Consider the following 14,071-nt stretch of genomic DNA (forward strand, 5'->3'; position numbering starts at 1 on the left):
TGATGACAGGCCTTGAATGTCAGGGCCAAGAAATTTGGACCTAGTACTTAGGCTGAGTCACTGAGTGTTAATTTTTAAGCAAGGGAATGCCGTTGTTGGGTTTGCATTTTAGAAAAGTCTCGCCTGGGTCATTAAGGTGGACTGACCCCTTTTGGACATCCTTCCAAGATAAATTAGGCACACTCCACTCCCCACAGCATCCTGGGCTTAACCCAGCACAACACCAACTCGTTGGTATTGTCATTTTGGTTAACCTGTCTTCTTCCCAGATTCTTTCAACTGAGTCCAGTACCTGAGTAAAAGTGTTAAGATTAGGCTCTTTGTAGGAGTTACCTAAATCAATGAAAGAATGGGAAAGTGGATTAATATGCTGGGGAAGGCAGCAGAGGGGCAAAGTTATTACATAATCCAGGTAGAAAATGATGATAACTTGAACAAAATTGGAGAGAAAGGAGAGGAGAGAATGGATTTGGGGGATATTTAGAAGATAGGAAATATAGTCCTTGGTGCCCATTTTAAGATGTAGGCTGAGGGGAAAGGAGAATTCTAGGATAATTCTCAGAGTTCAGTTTTGATGCCCTGTGGGACATCCATTTAGCAATGTCCAGCAGACAGTTGGGTATGACTGTGAAGTACAGGGGTTTAAAAAGGTCTGAGCTGGAAATATGGATTTAGGAGTCATCAGGTGTCATCAGCATACAGCTGGAAGTAGCTGAAGCCTTGAACATGAATGACATCACCAAGGGGTGGGGGAGGGGTCCCTAGACAAAACTAGACTGTGGTCATGGCATCCTCCTGCACTCTTGGGAGCAAACCCCCACTTTGGCTTGGTCTTCCCAGCCTCTAGAACTCCACAGCCTGATCTCCATGGTCCTAAGTTATGCCCAGAACCCTGCTCTTGGACCAGCCAAGATGCTATGTTAGGACCCCTCCTCTGCTACCATCTACTGATGGGATTCTGACTGCTTCAGCCTTTCAGTATGCGGTATGGGGTCTAGGCACATGGGTGAAGCTCCTAGCACCATACCCTGGCCCAGAGCTCATCTGGCTTCCCCCTTATATCTCAGGTACACTGAAAACTTTATCCTAATTCCATAGCCCCCTGTGAATCCTGACTTGCAGACCCTCCAATCCCAACCTAATGAAACGTGTACTCTATTCTACCACTAGATGGAAGCAGACAAGGTCACAGAAGAGCCTCATACCACCATGGATGCGGAAGAGAGCCTTTCTTCAAAGGACCCCTCTGCTGAGGACTCACAGAAGCCCCCTATCCCTGAAATCCCCTTAGAGCCTGCCCTCTCTGAAACCCCTTTAGAGCCCCTTGCCTCTGAATCTCATATGGTGCCATCCATTTCCCAGATCTCTTTAGAGACCCACACCGCTGAAACCCCTTTGGAGCCTTCCATCTCTGAGATTCCTTTAGAACCCTCTGCCTCTAAGGTCCCTTTGGAGACCCCTACCCCTGAGACCCAGTTGGAGACTCACATCTCCAAGGTCCCAGAGAAACACCTTACTTTTCAGACCTCATCATTAAGCTGTGTCTCTGTGTCTTCCTCTGATTATCTGAAGGAAGCCTTCTCTGAGTCTTCCTCCAGTGAGGGCTCATGGAAAAGGAGGTCTATCCAGACCTCTGAATCTGAGAGCGTTCCAAAGCACTCCCTTTCGGGCTTTCCAGCCCAGGTCCACCTGGACACATCTGCAAAAGATGGGGAAGAGGAAGAAGAGGGAGAGAAAGGGGTGGATGCCACTGACAGCACCACGCACGCAGCTCAGCCTGAACACCAGCTGGGCAAGAAGAAGGGGAAGAAAGAAGCCAGCCGTAATTGCTCCTGCCCTTTCCCCCTTTCTCATCACTGTCTTTGACCTGCCCCAGGAGGAGGAGATTGAGTTACTCTCTGACCTGGCCCCTTCTCTTAGTTTTAGGGCCTCCTCACTTCCCCTTAATTACTCAGCCCCTTCCTCCCCAGGTTACACCGTCTACCCAGTGGTCCCTGCTGAGCAGGCAGACCTGGTGGAAGTGACAAAGGCAATGCACAAACGGAAGTTTGGTGCTCAGGGGAATTATCTTTTCCAGTGGGAGAAGGAGGCAGCCCTGAATGCCATCCAAACAGGTGAGCCCAGGCAGCCTTTCAGGGGCTGGTGACAGGCCCATGGACATCCTTCCATCCAACAGGATCTAGGAACCTGCCCGTTCAATGAATAGCCCTTGTGGAAATGGCAATGCCACCTGCCTGGAATCTGGGAGGAGAGCAGGCAGGTAGGCCAAGGTAGATGAGGGTGGATGCAGACAAAAAGTGGGGAAATTCATATAAAACCAGGCAGGAACAGGTGGTTGAACGAAGGCTCAGATACCCTGCACCAAACAGATCCTAAGGCAGAGATGGCCCAGGACCCTGGACAGTTTCCAGGTGACTTGTTGCTCTGATATGGCAAAAGGCCTTAGTCCCCTTGGTGGAACTCCATTAAAAGGCTGTCATGGGGAATTCCCTGGTGGTCCAGTGGTTAAGACTCCACACTTCCACTGCAGGGGGCACGGGTTCAATCCCTGGTCAGGGAACTAAGATCCCGCATGCTGCATGGTGTGGCCAAAAGTTTAAAAAAAAAAAAAAAGGCTGTCATCACTGCAGCCCCTCAAGTAGTGTCTCAGGTATAATTGCCATTCCCCTGGTTCAAACTGCAGTCTTCTTCATCTGAAAGGTGGGCAATGACTCCCACACCAGTGCTTGAATTTGACTCTCCCAGGCCCTCAGGCTAGGCCTTGATCTATGGGCACTAACACTTGTTCATCTCTGCACCTCACCCGATCCTGCACTGTTGAACAGAGATCAGAATTCCTCTAGTGGAATCCTGGTCCCTGCCCACCCGCATTGTGACTCAGCCTAAAATCTGCCCTTTCAACCAAGCTTCCCTGTTGTAATGGGGCACTAATACCACAGGCTGGCAGTATCAAGTCAGAAGCATCAAAACCAAAAGCCACATCTGGACAGGCTTAAGATCCTAAGAGACCAGGGGAAAGACAAGAAAATCTAGTTTGACAGGCACAGAATTGTGGATTGTTGTCCTGGCCAGAGTCAAAGACCAGAGGACACTAACTCTCATTCTCCTTATGGAATTTCAGGGCTTTGCCTGGAATATGGAGTCTCTCTTCCCCTCCTAAAGGAATTTGCTCACTCACTTATTCAGTCAAGCATCTATATTCTCTGAGCACCTATTCTGTGCCAGGTCCTGTGTTAGGACATCGATGAAAAGACTGACCCTTCCTTGGAGGAACTCACGGTCTAACGAGAATACAAGTGAACAGTCCATTATAATGCATTGTACTGTGATAGGAGTAGAATGAGAGCCACAGAAGGCAAGAGGAAGGGCCCCTAGACAGACAGGGGAGGTCAGCGACAACTTTCTGGTAGAGGTGACAGTTCACTGGAAACTTTAAATGAGAATAAGAGTCCTAGAGCTAAAGGCCCCACTCCTTGGGAACTCAGGATTCCTGGCTCGAAGTTGGGGTACTCTCAGCTCCACAGAGGATGAGAAACTCTGAGTGGGAAATGCTCTGGTTCTCCTCCCACATTTACTCAGCACCACCCTTGCCTTGTGGTGAGACTGACCGTGAAGCCAGACAGTTTCAGATCTCAAGGGTGGTGGCCTCTTGCTGGTGCCTGCTCTCAGGGATATGTCTTGGCCTCACCTTCCTTTCCATGCCTCCTTTCTCAGCCTCATAAGCTTATATTTTTGCTTTTCACCACTCATGACTTCTGGCCTCCCCCTTTCTCCTGACCCTTGGAGAGCCATAGGCAGCCCTTCTCAAGTTCACAGAGGGTATTAGTTCAGTAATACCAGGAACGCAGAAGGGAAGTATGAAGGTGCTAACCTGGAGAAGTGACAGAAGCCCTCCTCCTACCTCCTGGCACCAGGGCTGCCCAACCTCCTCCTCCTCTTCAGGTCCCTTCGATACTACACTCCTTAGGAGCCAGTCCCCACCATCTACTCTGCACCTGGCCCATCATCTTCCCTTTCCCTCACCTTAGACACTTCAAGGAAACAGAACAAAGGTGGACTCTAATGTTGGGAGGGGAGGAGATGAGAATCCACAGTCAGAGAGAACTCAGCGAGATACACGTTCATCGTCAAACAAAATTTCACATATAATCTTCCTGCTCGGCATTGAAGACCGTCTTCAGTTCCCTCTGACGGGCTGACACAGATGGAATGGATCCTAGGGTGGGGAGGGATCTGAAGACACTTGTGGGGCGATGAGCAAACCTTGAAGAAAAAAGTCTAAAGGGGTAGGGATGAGGACTCATGGGTAGAGATAGATACACACGAGGGGAGAGGTGAGAACACCTTGGGGGGAGCTTAGGCTATTTTTTCTTCTTACTTTTCCTTATTACTCAATCCCTCCACACCCAGGTCTCTATATTGGCTGGCGCTGCCCCCATCATCTATGGGACTGTTTCCGGATTGAGGATGAGTCCAAGTGCTTTTGTGGACACTTGTTGAGAGAGCACCAGATCATCTCAGGTGTGGAGTGATAACTGTCCTCTGTCACGTGTTGGGATGTATGAGAGCAAGTGTGTGTGTGTGTGTGTGTGTGTGTGTGTGTGTGTGTGTGTGTGTGTGTGTGTGTTGGTTTGGGGGAGGGGGTTGACATGGGAAAGCCAGGCCCTGTCAGGTGCTGGTCTAACCCTACCATCCATCCCGCTCGTCACAGACATATCCGTGCCCTGCAATGTGGGCCAGTGCCGCTGCCTCATGTTCTGCTTTATCCCATCACGCCCAGAGGAGGTGGGTGAGCTCTGGGTCAAGAGGTGGGCCACCTTTAGCCCCAGGGCTTGGAGAGCCCAATGTCGCTGCAAACACAGCCATGAGGACCACGCAGCTACCAGGTCCCATTCCTGCAGGGTCAAAGGTACCTTCCAAAGCAAGGGGAGTGCAGGGGTGGGCATGGGTTGGGATAGGTTGCAAATAGTTTGGGGATGCAGATGGGGAGCTGGGAGGAGAGACTTGGGCTTGCGGTTGGTGAGGAAGAGATGAGAATGCAGTCAGCCCCTGGGGAAGCCCCAGTACCCTATACTTTTCTTGGCTGCCCCCTTGCCCCAGGCTGTTGGTGCAACTGCTTTGAGCCTAATTTCCTCTGTGCGGCCTGTGACTGGTGCTGGGAAGAACATAAGACTTTCTTTGAGACTGAGGAGACCCGGCAGCGAGGAGGGAGGCCTCACGGTGAGGGGGCAACCTGGGGTAGGGGTCCACTCCAGGGTCTGTAATCAGAAGGCCAGGCAGGAAGGCACTCCTGCCCTCCACCATCCCATCCAGGACTATATCACCCCTCCCTCCTGCATCCCATACCCGCCCTGGTTTCCACCCCCAGGAGCAGATTATGTGCCTTTAGCAGAGATGCCTACCCTCCGAGAAGCCATCATCAACAACTCTGACTTCGAGGCCCTCCAGAAGAAGGGGCCCTCTGGCCGTCCCAGCTCCCACCCTAGTCCCCCTGGGCTCCCTAGCCCATGCAGTGTCCAGCCTGGCCCCATATCTGACCCCTGTACCTGACCCTTTCACCTCTGCTTCCCTCCTCCAGGGACAGACACTGTCAACACCTGGTGCAGGCCTCTGTGAGCCTGGCCCAGATCAGCAATAAAGGGAAAGCCACTGGAATCTGGCTGGCTCTGTATGAGGCAGATAGAGCCCGGCCCGGGGTAGACACCCTAGGACCTTGGGGTTGGCACCTACAGGGGGTGAGAGAGAGCACCAGGCAGGAGAGAGGCTGGATCCAGCCATGTGCCTCCACTGCACCCACGTTCAAACTGCTAGCTCTGGCATCAGGAGGAGAGAGTCGCTTCAAGGAAGCCAAGGAGGGAGGGGATTTCAAGAAGGAGCAGTGATGTTAGACACAGGTAGGGGCTCCAGTAAGACAAAGACTGAAGAGTGTCCATCGGATTTTGCGATCAGAAGGTCTTTGGTGACTTCAGAGGGTGCAGCTTCAGTGGTGCAGTGGACCAAACAGCAGTGAGTGTGAAGGAATTTCTTTAAGAAACTTAGACGAAAAGAGCAGGGAAGAAGTCAGACAATATCTACAGGGGGATGTGGGGTCAAGAAAGCATTTTGTATTTAGGAAAAAGGGAGGGGCCAGTAGAGAAAAAGACCTTGAAGGGTACAGAAGAGAAAGAGAGATGCCTAGTGAAGCTACATCCCAAAGATGGAAGGAGAGGATGGGGTCAAGGCGGAAGTGAAGGGATGCGCTCTGGATAGGAGAAACACCACTTCTTGAGACCAGGAGGAGGAAGGAGGACGGAAGAAAGGATGGAAGGAAGGATGGGGCCTTCACTGAGGTGCAGGGAGTAGGATCTGGTGGAAGTTGCCCTGTGAAGTAGGAGACACGGTCAGCTGCTGGTGGGGGAGGACAGGGATAAGAGTGGGAGGTAGGAGACAGGAAGAAAGGTGAAGGTTTGGGAAGGCTAATGAGGGAAACTGGAGAAAAACCTGATCGGTGGGCAATTAGGGATTCAGGTATAGCTGGAAGCAGGAACATAGTTAGAGAAGCAGAGAAGCAAAATATTTAGATTAATGGGTGGTGACGGGAAGGGTATCAGGGAGGGTGATCAGGAAAATAATGCAAAAGAAGGCTTGAGGATGTGGAGGGAGCTGACCAAACAAATAGGAAAGTGAAGCCAGGAAGCAATTGACAGATTAAAAAAGGGAACAGTCAAAGGAACAGAAGTCTCATGAGGTCCAGTAGCAGATGTAGTGGTAGGGATCAAAGTACAGGAGACAGTGGCCAGAACACGCAGAGCGCTGCAGCTCTCAGATGAGAGCAGCTGCAAGTGATCACAAGAGCCTGGAGTGGAGAAGACTAGGGGCCAGAGTCAGTGAGTGTTGGGGAGTGACTAGGAAGCCCATTGCTGATTCTCATGGGGAATAGGAGTTTCTGACACTAATGAGCTCTGTGATCTTAGACAAGTCACGTTCCCTCTCGGGGCCTCTGTTTCTGGATCTATAAAATAGGATAACCTCTGTGCTACCTGCCTCTATGAGAATCCGAAGAAATAACCAGTTTCAAAGTGTTCTGTACTCACCTACCGCTCCTGGCTGGTTTCCTCTTCCCAGCACCTTTTATCTCTTGCCTTTCTCCAGAGCAGCTCTAGGGGCTGCTGCTGTCCCAGAGGCACATGGACAACAACGGCAGCCTCCAGGGCACTGAAAAGGCCAGTGTACATCTCCTCACGTTTAGGGAGGCCCTCTATTATTCCAAGGAAAGGTATGCAACTTTGACTGCTAGAACTCCTGGGGGAAATAACAGGGTCAAATGTCTGTCCTTTGGAGGAGAAAGGACTCTCTAACAATAATATGGCTATTCAAAAGAAATCATTACTATCTCCAGAAGTAGAATTCCCCATTACTGGTTATTAGGCAATTAGCACCATGATGACCACTCACTAAAACCAACTCAGCTAATAGTCAACAATAAAGGAATGGTTACTGTGATAAACTCATTCAAGAAAGTATTATGCAGCCATTACAAAGTATATTTACAAGACTGTGTAATAATATGGGAAACTGACTGTAAATGGAAGAATAAGAATATAATATGTAATACATATGTATTATATATTATGGAAAAGGAAGTGAAAAAAACACCAAATGTTATTCATTCCACAAATAATTATTGGGCACCTATATATGTCAGGCCATGTGCTAAAAAAAAAAACAAAACTAACGATACGGTGGTGACTTTTCTCCTGTGTTAAACCTCAGACTAAAACTTTCCTGGTGTGAGTACATTAGCATTTTGTGACCCCATGTTTCTGATGTCAAAAAATATATATTCCAGCAGAACGAAATATACTTCTAACCTAGCCGTAATACATTTCCCTTGTCCTTCAAACTCGCCCGGCTCACTGAAAATGCAAGGCACGGAGCTAACCGTATCCCATACTTTTTCTGATTAGGAAATAACATTGGATACGTATTCCTTTGCTTATTAGTCGTGCAGCGAAGACAGGACACTCCTGGCCCCGCCCGTTAAAAAAAAAAAAAAAAGGAAAAGAAAAATGCAAAAACCGCCCCGAAAACAAACTGCAGAATCTTTAGTCTTGGAATATTTTAACAAGCACATAAACTAAGGAGGAACTGCCCTCAGATGAGTAAGTTAACATCTTTGAAATGGTCAAGGGGCTGAAACTGTCCTTTTGGGGAAAATGCTGGGTATCTATCCCACCAGTTAAAAAAAAAAAACAAAACCCGTGCCCGTTCACCTTCAGGCCAACCGCCCGGCGACCTCCACCCGCCTCTTTCTTCCGGGACTCCTATCTGCCTGGAATTCCAGGGGTAGTGGTGGTTCCTGGGGCCAATAAGCGCGGAACGGACCCGAACCCCGCCCTCCTCCCGGCCAAGGCAATGAAAGGGTCCACGGCCTCTGAGCCTCTGCGCGGCAGGTGACGGAGCACCGCCCCCTTCCTCCCAGCCCACCAGTAGAGGCCCAACCCGAATAGAAGGAGCCAATACGATAAAAGCCCCACTACCCCCCGCCCCCCCGAGCCGCAACCTAAGCTGGGCCGGTCTTGTCTTGTGAGCCAATTGGAGGAAAATCCCACCTCCAGGTCTCTCAATCCTTCCAATGGATGAGAAACTATCTCACAGCGCAACTAGCGAGGGGATCCAATCGTAAAGGAACTTTCAGTCTGACTAGAAGACGAAGCCAAAGGAGTAGAAAATTCGCCCTCTAGTTGGCACAAGAAGCCAATGGGATGAAAAGATCCCGCCTCTACCGTGGCGGCGGAGCCAGTGGCGTGCCGGGCCCAGGAGCGTGACCCAATGGGATGATGGGGTTCGCTCCCGGCCGCGGGCGGAGCCAATGGCCGCCGCTCGCCGGCTCCCCGCCTCCCCACCTCGGCTGGCCACAGAGCCCGAGCGCTGGCCGGGGTGGGAGGTTCCCGCGGCCGAGGGGAAGATGGCGGTAGCCACGCTGCTGGCCGCCAGGCTCTGCGTTGCGCGCCGGGCGGTGGCGGTAGCGGGGCCACGGGGGGCACAGGTGAGAGGTGGCCGTGGGGCGAGGAAGGGGTCCCGCGGGCTCTGACGCCCTCCAGGGCCGGGGGGCGCGTTCCTCCCCGGCTACCCCCGGCCTGTGCAGCCCTGCGGCCTCGCGGGGCCGGAGCCCGAGCGCCCGGCCGGGAAGCTTGCCCCTCCCGAAGTGCAGGCTCCAGGGCTGTGCGGTGAGGTCGGACTGGTGGTCACAGCAGCATCTCTTAAAGCCTCGCCGCGAGAGAAACGAACCGGCGATGAACGACGCCCTGCACAGGCCCGGGCACCGAGGTCGACACAGGGTCAGTGCAGCGTCTGCTGCCATCTCCCAGCCGACCGAACGCCTACTCTGGGCAGCTCCTCAGTGCCCCCTGCGGGACGTGAGCTTTTTCTCCTGGGAGCCAGTCTTCTGCCCCGTCAGACTCCTGGCTTTCTACTGAGCACTAATGCTAACTCCCCTTCTTCTTCCTGTTTGCCAGAGCGACTCAAGGGGTCAGATTCATTCCGTCCCTTTTCCCCGCAATGTGACATCTCTGACTTCAGCCTTCTCTCAGTCCCTGGGAAACTGGGCCTTCCCTACCCTCAATCCCCAGGGGCTGGGGTTGTGTTCACTCAACTGAACTCCTCCCTCCACCGATTCAGGGGACTGGAGTGAAAATTCACAGTAAGAGGTCAGATGTGACACCCAGACACCTTTGTGTCAAACAGGGCAATTGTATTAAAACCTGGATAAGATAGTTAACACGGCTTAAAGATCAGAAAACAAGTAATGGAAGTAAATGGAAACATTAACAAGGTGAGAGTAAACGGAAAGAGCTCCAAGTAGCTTTAAGAGATGATGCAAACCACCCCCCTTATATTTGAAGCCGAGAGAAGGGATTTATCTAAGGTAATTCAATAGTAAAATAGGAACTTGGACCTAAGCCTCCAGGTTCTCATTCTGGATCCTTTCCCCTGAACAGTGCTAGATTTCCTCAACCCTTTAGGAGCAGGAATCAATTGCACTGCTGAATCCTGCAGTGAAATCTGCCTGTTATCTAACCAGGCCCAGCACTATCTGGCCCTACTCTCTGCTGCTGATGCTCTGAAAGTGAGGAACTTTCCCTTTGAGTGGGAACCACTAATAGGTTCTTAGAAGGGTGAAGTTAATGGCCAGCCTCTGCCAGCCCCAACTAAGTACATGAGACAGGTATTGCCAGCTTCCTCCCTTGGGTGTGTCTGACCCACCTTCAGGTCCGAGGAGCTGCAGCTGTGACTGATGGGAACGAAGTGGCCAAGGCCCAGCAGGCAGCTCCTGGGGGGGCAGCCCCAACCATCTTCTCCCGGATCCTGGATCGAAGCCTCCCAGCTGACATTCTGTATGAGGACCAGCAGGTGGGGTGCCATTAGGACTCATCCCCTTAGGAATTTCATAAATACCATCCAGCCTGTTGAAATAACATGGTGGCCTCTGGCCTGTCATTGCTCCCAGTGTCTTGTATTCCGTGATGTGGCCCCTCAGGCTCCTGTGCACTTTCTGGTCATTCCTAAGAAGCCCATTCCTCGCATTAGCCAGGCTGAAGAAGAAGACCAGCAGGTGGGAAGAAAAGGGCCAGGGTTTGGCTGGGGGAGCCCTGTACTCAGCTAGAAATTTTGCTCCCGGTAAATGAAGCCACATGTCTCCTTCCCCTTTCCCTGTAGCTTCTAGGACACCTTCTCCTTGTGGCCAAGAAGACAGCAAAGGCTGAGGGGCTGGGAGATGGATACCGACTTGGTGAGTGACGTTTGGCCCTTGAGCCTCTCACCTATGGATTCTCATACCTACCCCTCGGTATGATCTTCATTCTTTGACCCAAGCTTCATTTCAGTGATCAACGATGGGAAGCTGGGTGCACAATCTGTGTATCACCTGCACATTCACGTACTTGGGGGCCGACAGCTCCAGTGGCCTCCAGGTTGAACCTACCAAATGACCAAGGACCTCAGACTTGGATGCTTGGATGGGGGTGGGGAAAAACGGCACCCTGTAATGCTAATAAACTTGCTCTCCCTCAATTCTGGATCCCTGTCTTAAATATATAAAGATTTATACCACAAATAGGAAAGAAAACTGATTCAAGACTATGATCCCCCTTGACTATGGTCTGAGACACTAAGGAGGCCCATCCTGTAGCTAAAGGAGCATTTGCCTATATATCTGTGAGCTCAGGACTCATGGTCCACCTGGGTCAGGCCTCTACAAAAGTAGCAGTAGGAATAAGCCTGAATGAGTAGGAAGGGACTGAATCCCAAGACTTGCTCAATTCAGATGCCAAGCCATGTTGTAAGGGGGGCTGGAAGGAGGATTGTCAATGTGAAGGCCTTTTATTGAAAGAGAAGTAATCACACCAAAAAAGTCGCTACCCTTTGACTAATTCCCATGTCTCACCATTTTGCTTTTAAGCTGTTGTCTGATGTCTTTCCATCCTTAAAATTTTTGAAAAGATGCCCCCACTTTTGAGAATGAACTACTGTTGCCCCTCCATAAACATACCAAGTAGGCTTTCATCTGATATAACAGCTCTGTGCCTGTTCAACGCAAAGAACCACCTTAGAAAGCCTCAGTAAGTCCTGCTTAGGTATGGAGGGCGAGGCCTTAGGCCAGCGGAACCGTAAAAGCCGGGCTGAGGCGGAAGGGAAGCCAGACGGAAGGCAGACTTCCCAAACTACGCCAGGTGCAAGACTTCCGCCCCGCAGAGACCTTGCCTCCACCCCCACCCTCGCCGTCAGCCCAGCTCTGGTTCCGCGCAGTCTCCTGGAATGATTTGCCGTCTCTATGGCAACCCAGTAGCTGGCGTCTGAAGATGGAGACCGCTGAGTCTACCGAGGGATCACAGTCACGGTGAGAGGCACAGCTCTGGCTGCAGGCTTAAGGGGACAAGGAAGGTTAATAGACTCGCTTTGCTGCGCTTCTGACAACTTTGCCGCTTTCACTTTTTTTCAGATGTTTAGATGTACAGCCCAGCTGCGAAGGACTAGGGTCTATTTCGGATCCCTTTCCTTCTTGGGATGGCCGTCATAGGTCAGCCCTGGAAGCTGCAACCGCAGAAGCTTCAGCAGCTGCTGCAGCCACTGCAGCCGCCTCCACTATCAAAGCAGCTGCATTATCTACAAAGACCCCAGCGCCCTGCTCTGAACGGAGCCTTCTCATGGAGCCCTCCTCTGAAAGTCTTCTTGGGGAGCGCTACACTGGACCCAGATTTACCCACAAGATAGGCCACGGGAGACTTGGCTTTGAGCCTGTCTCTGTTTCCCATATTGCTTCGAATCCCTATACTGCAAATGACCTTAGCTCTAGCCCTGGTCTTGGCTTCAGCTCTGGCCCTGGTCCTGGCTCCATTTCTGGTCCTGGCAGTGGCTCTGGTCAAGGTCCTGGCAACGGCTCTGGTCGAGGCACGGGTCCTGGTCCTGCCGCTGATTCTAGGCATAGGCCAGGCTCTGGCCAGGGCCCTGGTTTCAGCTCCTCTGCTCCTTCAGGCTTCATAAAACCCAGGGCAGATCTGCTCCCTAATTATGCCTCCTGGAGTCACCACAGCCACTGGGAGCCTCAGAAACAACCCTGGAAATTTTTGAAAGTCTCAGAACCTGGTGCCCGAGGGCTCTGGAAGCCCCCTGAGGTTGAAGGGACAAGTAAGGTTCTCAATGAAACACTGCCACGGGGCCAGTGCCTTCTCTACAACTGGGAGGAGGAGGTATTAAGGTTTTTACCTGCTCCCTTTTCTTGAAGGCTGCCCCCAGTCGATGAGGGTGGGTACCAGAAAGGATATCATGGTCACTCAACTTGGGGCCCACAGAGAGCCACCAACCACCTGGATCAAGTCCCAAGCATGCAGGATGGCTCTGAGAGTTTCTTTTTCCGACATGGACACCGGGGACTGCTGACCCTGGAGCCACAGTCACCCATGTGCTCCAGCACCACCCAGAAAGATTCATACCAGCCCCCAGGAAACCACTCTCAGCCAATTCGAGGTATGAAACATGAGAGAATGAGCCAGAGTGAGTCTAGCAGAGAAGAAAGAGAGAGGAATGTCTGATGAGTGTAAAACGCAAAGCTCAGTTTTTCTTCCTTTTCCCCAATTTTTTTTCTTCTGGGCCTGTTTCTTAACCAGACTCCCCCACTCTGTCCATTCCCTGACCTCCCGCAGGGAAACGTGAAGCCATGCTGGAGATGTTCTTGCACCACCAGATCTGGTGAGAGGCTGGGTGCAGGGGAAAGGGGAGGGGGAGGACAAAAATCAGGGGAGAATGGCCTTGATGCCCCCCAGGCCAATGTAGTAAAGAGGTGCAGGCAGAGCAGGAACCCACAAGGAAGGACTCTGAGGTCGAGTCTGTGACACACCGCGACTATGGAAAGGAGCTGGTGCAATCAGGGCCTCCTGCCCCAACAAAGGTAAGAACCCATCCCACCCCACTTGTACAGCTGGGCCCCGACAGGCTGTGGGAAAGCAGCAGGCCCAGAGGTTGAGAGAGGGAGCTTCAGGCCAAGAGTTATTCAGTATCTCTCCCTCACAGCCTCACGACTACCCTAAGGAACAGCCTGAAACCTTCTGGCTACAGAGGGCACCACAGCTACCGGTGTGTGAGGGTGACCAGGTGTTGGGAGTGGGGGAAGAGGCTGTTCTGTCCCGGCTTGGAGGAGAGAGGGCTCTGTCCTCATTCTGGCACTCCTCCAGGGTGTCAGTAACATCAGGACTCTGGACACGCCATTCCGGAAGAACTGCAGCTTCTCAACACCAGTGCCTTTGTCTCTAGGGAAGCCCTTGCCCTATGAACCCGAGAATTATTCCCACCAATTGGGAAAAATATCTTCCCTTGACTGTCAGGGAGGAGGGCAGGTGGTGGAGGGAGGGGTAGAACTACTCCTGTCTAAGGGTCGAGGAGGGAAGTAGATGTGGAATATGGAATCTCCTTCTGTCTGTACTGAAGAGATGGGGAGGAAGTGTACTTGGTGAAGGGGCTCTTTACATAAAAAGGGTTCTCTCTCATCCTGAGACTGCTCATTCAGTGATTCTGTGAGTTACCGTGTCCATACCCC

At 51.7% G+C, this 14,071-nt stretch overlaps 3 protein-coding genes across 5 annotated transcripts; all 3 read left to right on the forward strand.

The window, feature by feature from the left end:
- Positions 1–1,170: 1,170 nt before the first annotated feature.
- Positions 1,171–5,550, forward strand: FAM221B (family with sequence similarity 221 member B; the record flags this gene model as incomplete). The annotated part of the gene is made up of 6 exons (XM_082656883.1): positions 1,171–1,822; positions 1,971–2,114; positions 4,411–4,521; positions 4,712–4,909; positions 5,101–5,220; positions 5,369–5,550. 6 exons carry the CDS (start codon positions 1,171–1,173, stop codon positions 5,548–5,550), a joined length of 1,407 nt encoding a protein of 468 aa, XP_082513009.1.
- Positions 5,551–8,910: 3,360 nt separating this feature from the next.
- On the forward strand, positions 8,911–11,044 carry HINT2 (histidine triad nucleotide binding protein 2). 3 transcript variants are annotated; one of them, XM_082657429.1, is made up of 6 exons: positions 8,911–9,028; positions 9,249–9,320; positions 10,252–10,392; positions 10,490–10,594; positions 10,699–10,771; positions 10,866–11,044. In XM_082657429.1, the coding sequence occupies exons 1-6, from the start codon at positions 8,948–8,950 to the stop codon at positions 10,955–10,957; spliced, it is 564 nt and encodes a 187-aa protein (XP_082513555.1). In that variant the 5' UTR covers positions 8,911–8,947; the 3' UTR covers positions 10,958–11,044. The 3 variants fall into 3 exon arrangements, with proteins under 3 accessions (XP_082513555.1, XP_082513557.1, XP_082513556.1); XM_082657431.1 differs by having other exon boundaries at positions 10,855–10,995; XM_082657430.1 differs by lacking the exon at positions 9,249–9,320.
- A 573-nt stretch (positions 11,045–11,617) lies between these two features.
- SPAG8 (sperm associated antigen 8) lies at positions 11,618–13,976 on the forward strand (the record flags this gene model as incomplete). The annotated part of the gene is made up of 8 exons (XM_082656884.1): positions 11,618–11,648; positions 11,734–11,878; positions 11,981–12,728; positions 12,831–13,005; positions 13,182–13,227; positions 13,312–13,426; positions 13,549–13,611; positions 13,710–13,976. 8 exons carry the CDS (start codon positions 11,618–11,620, stop codon positions 13,923–13,925), a joined length of 1,539 nt encoding a protein of 512 aa, XP_082513010.1. The 3' UTR covers positions 13,926–13,976.
- Positions 13,977–14,071: the final 95 nt, after the last annotated feature.

This window comes from Grampus griseus, assembly GCF_964374135.1.
Source record: "Grampus griseus genome assembly, chromosome: 6".
In the NCBI taxonomy this organism is placed as follows: domain Eukaryota; kingdom Metazoa; phylum Chordata; class Mammalia; order Artiodactyla; family Delphinidae; genus Grampus; species Grampus griseus.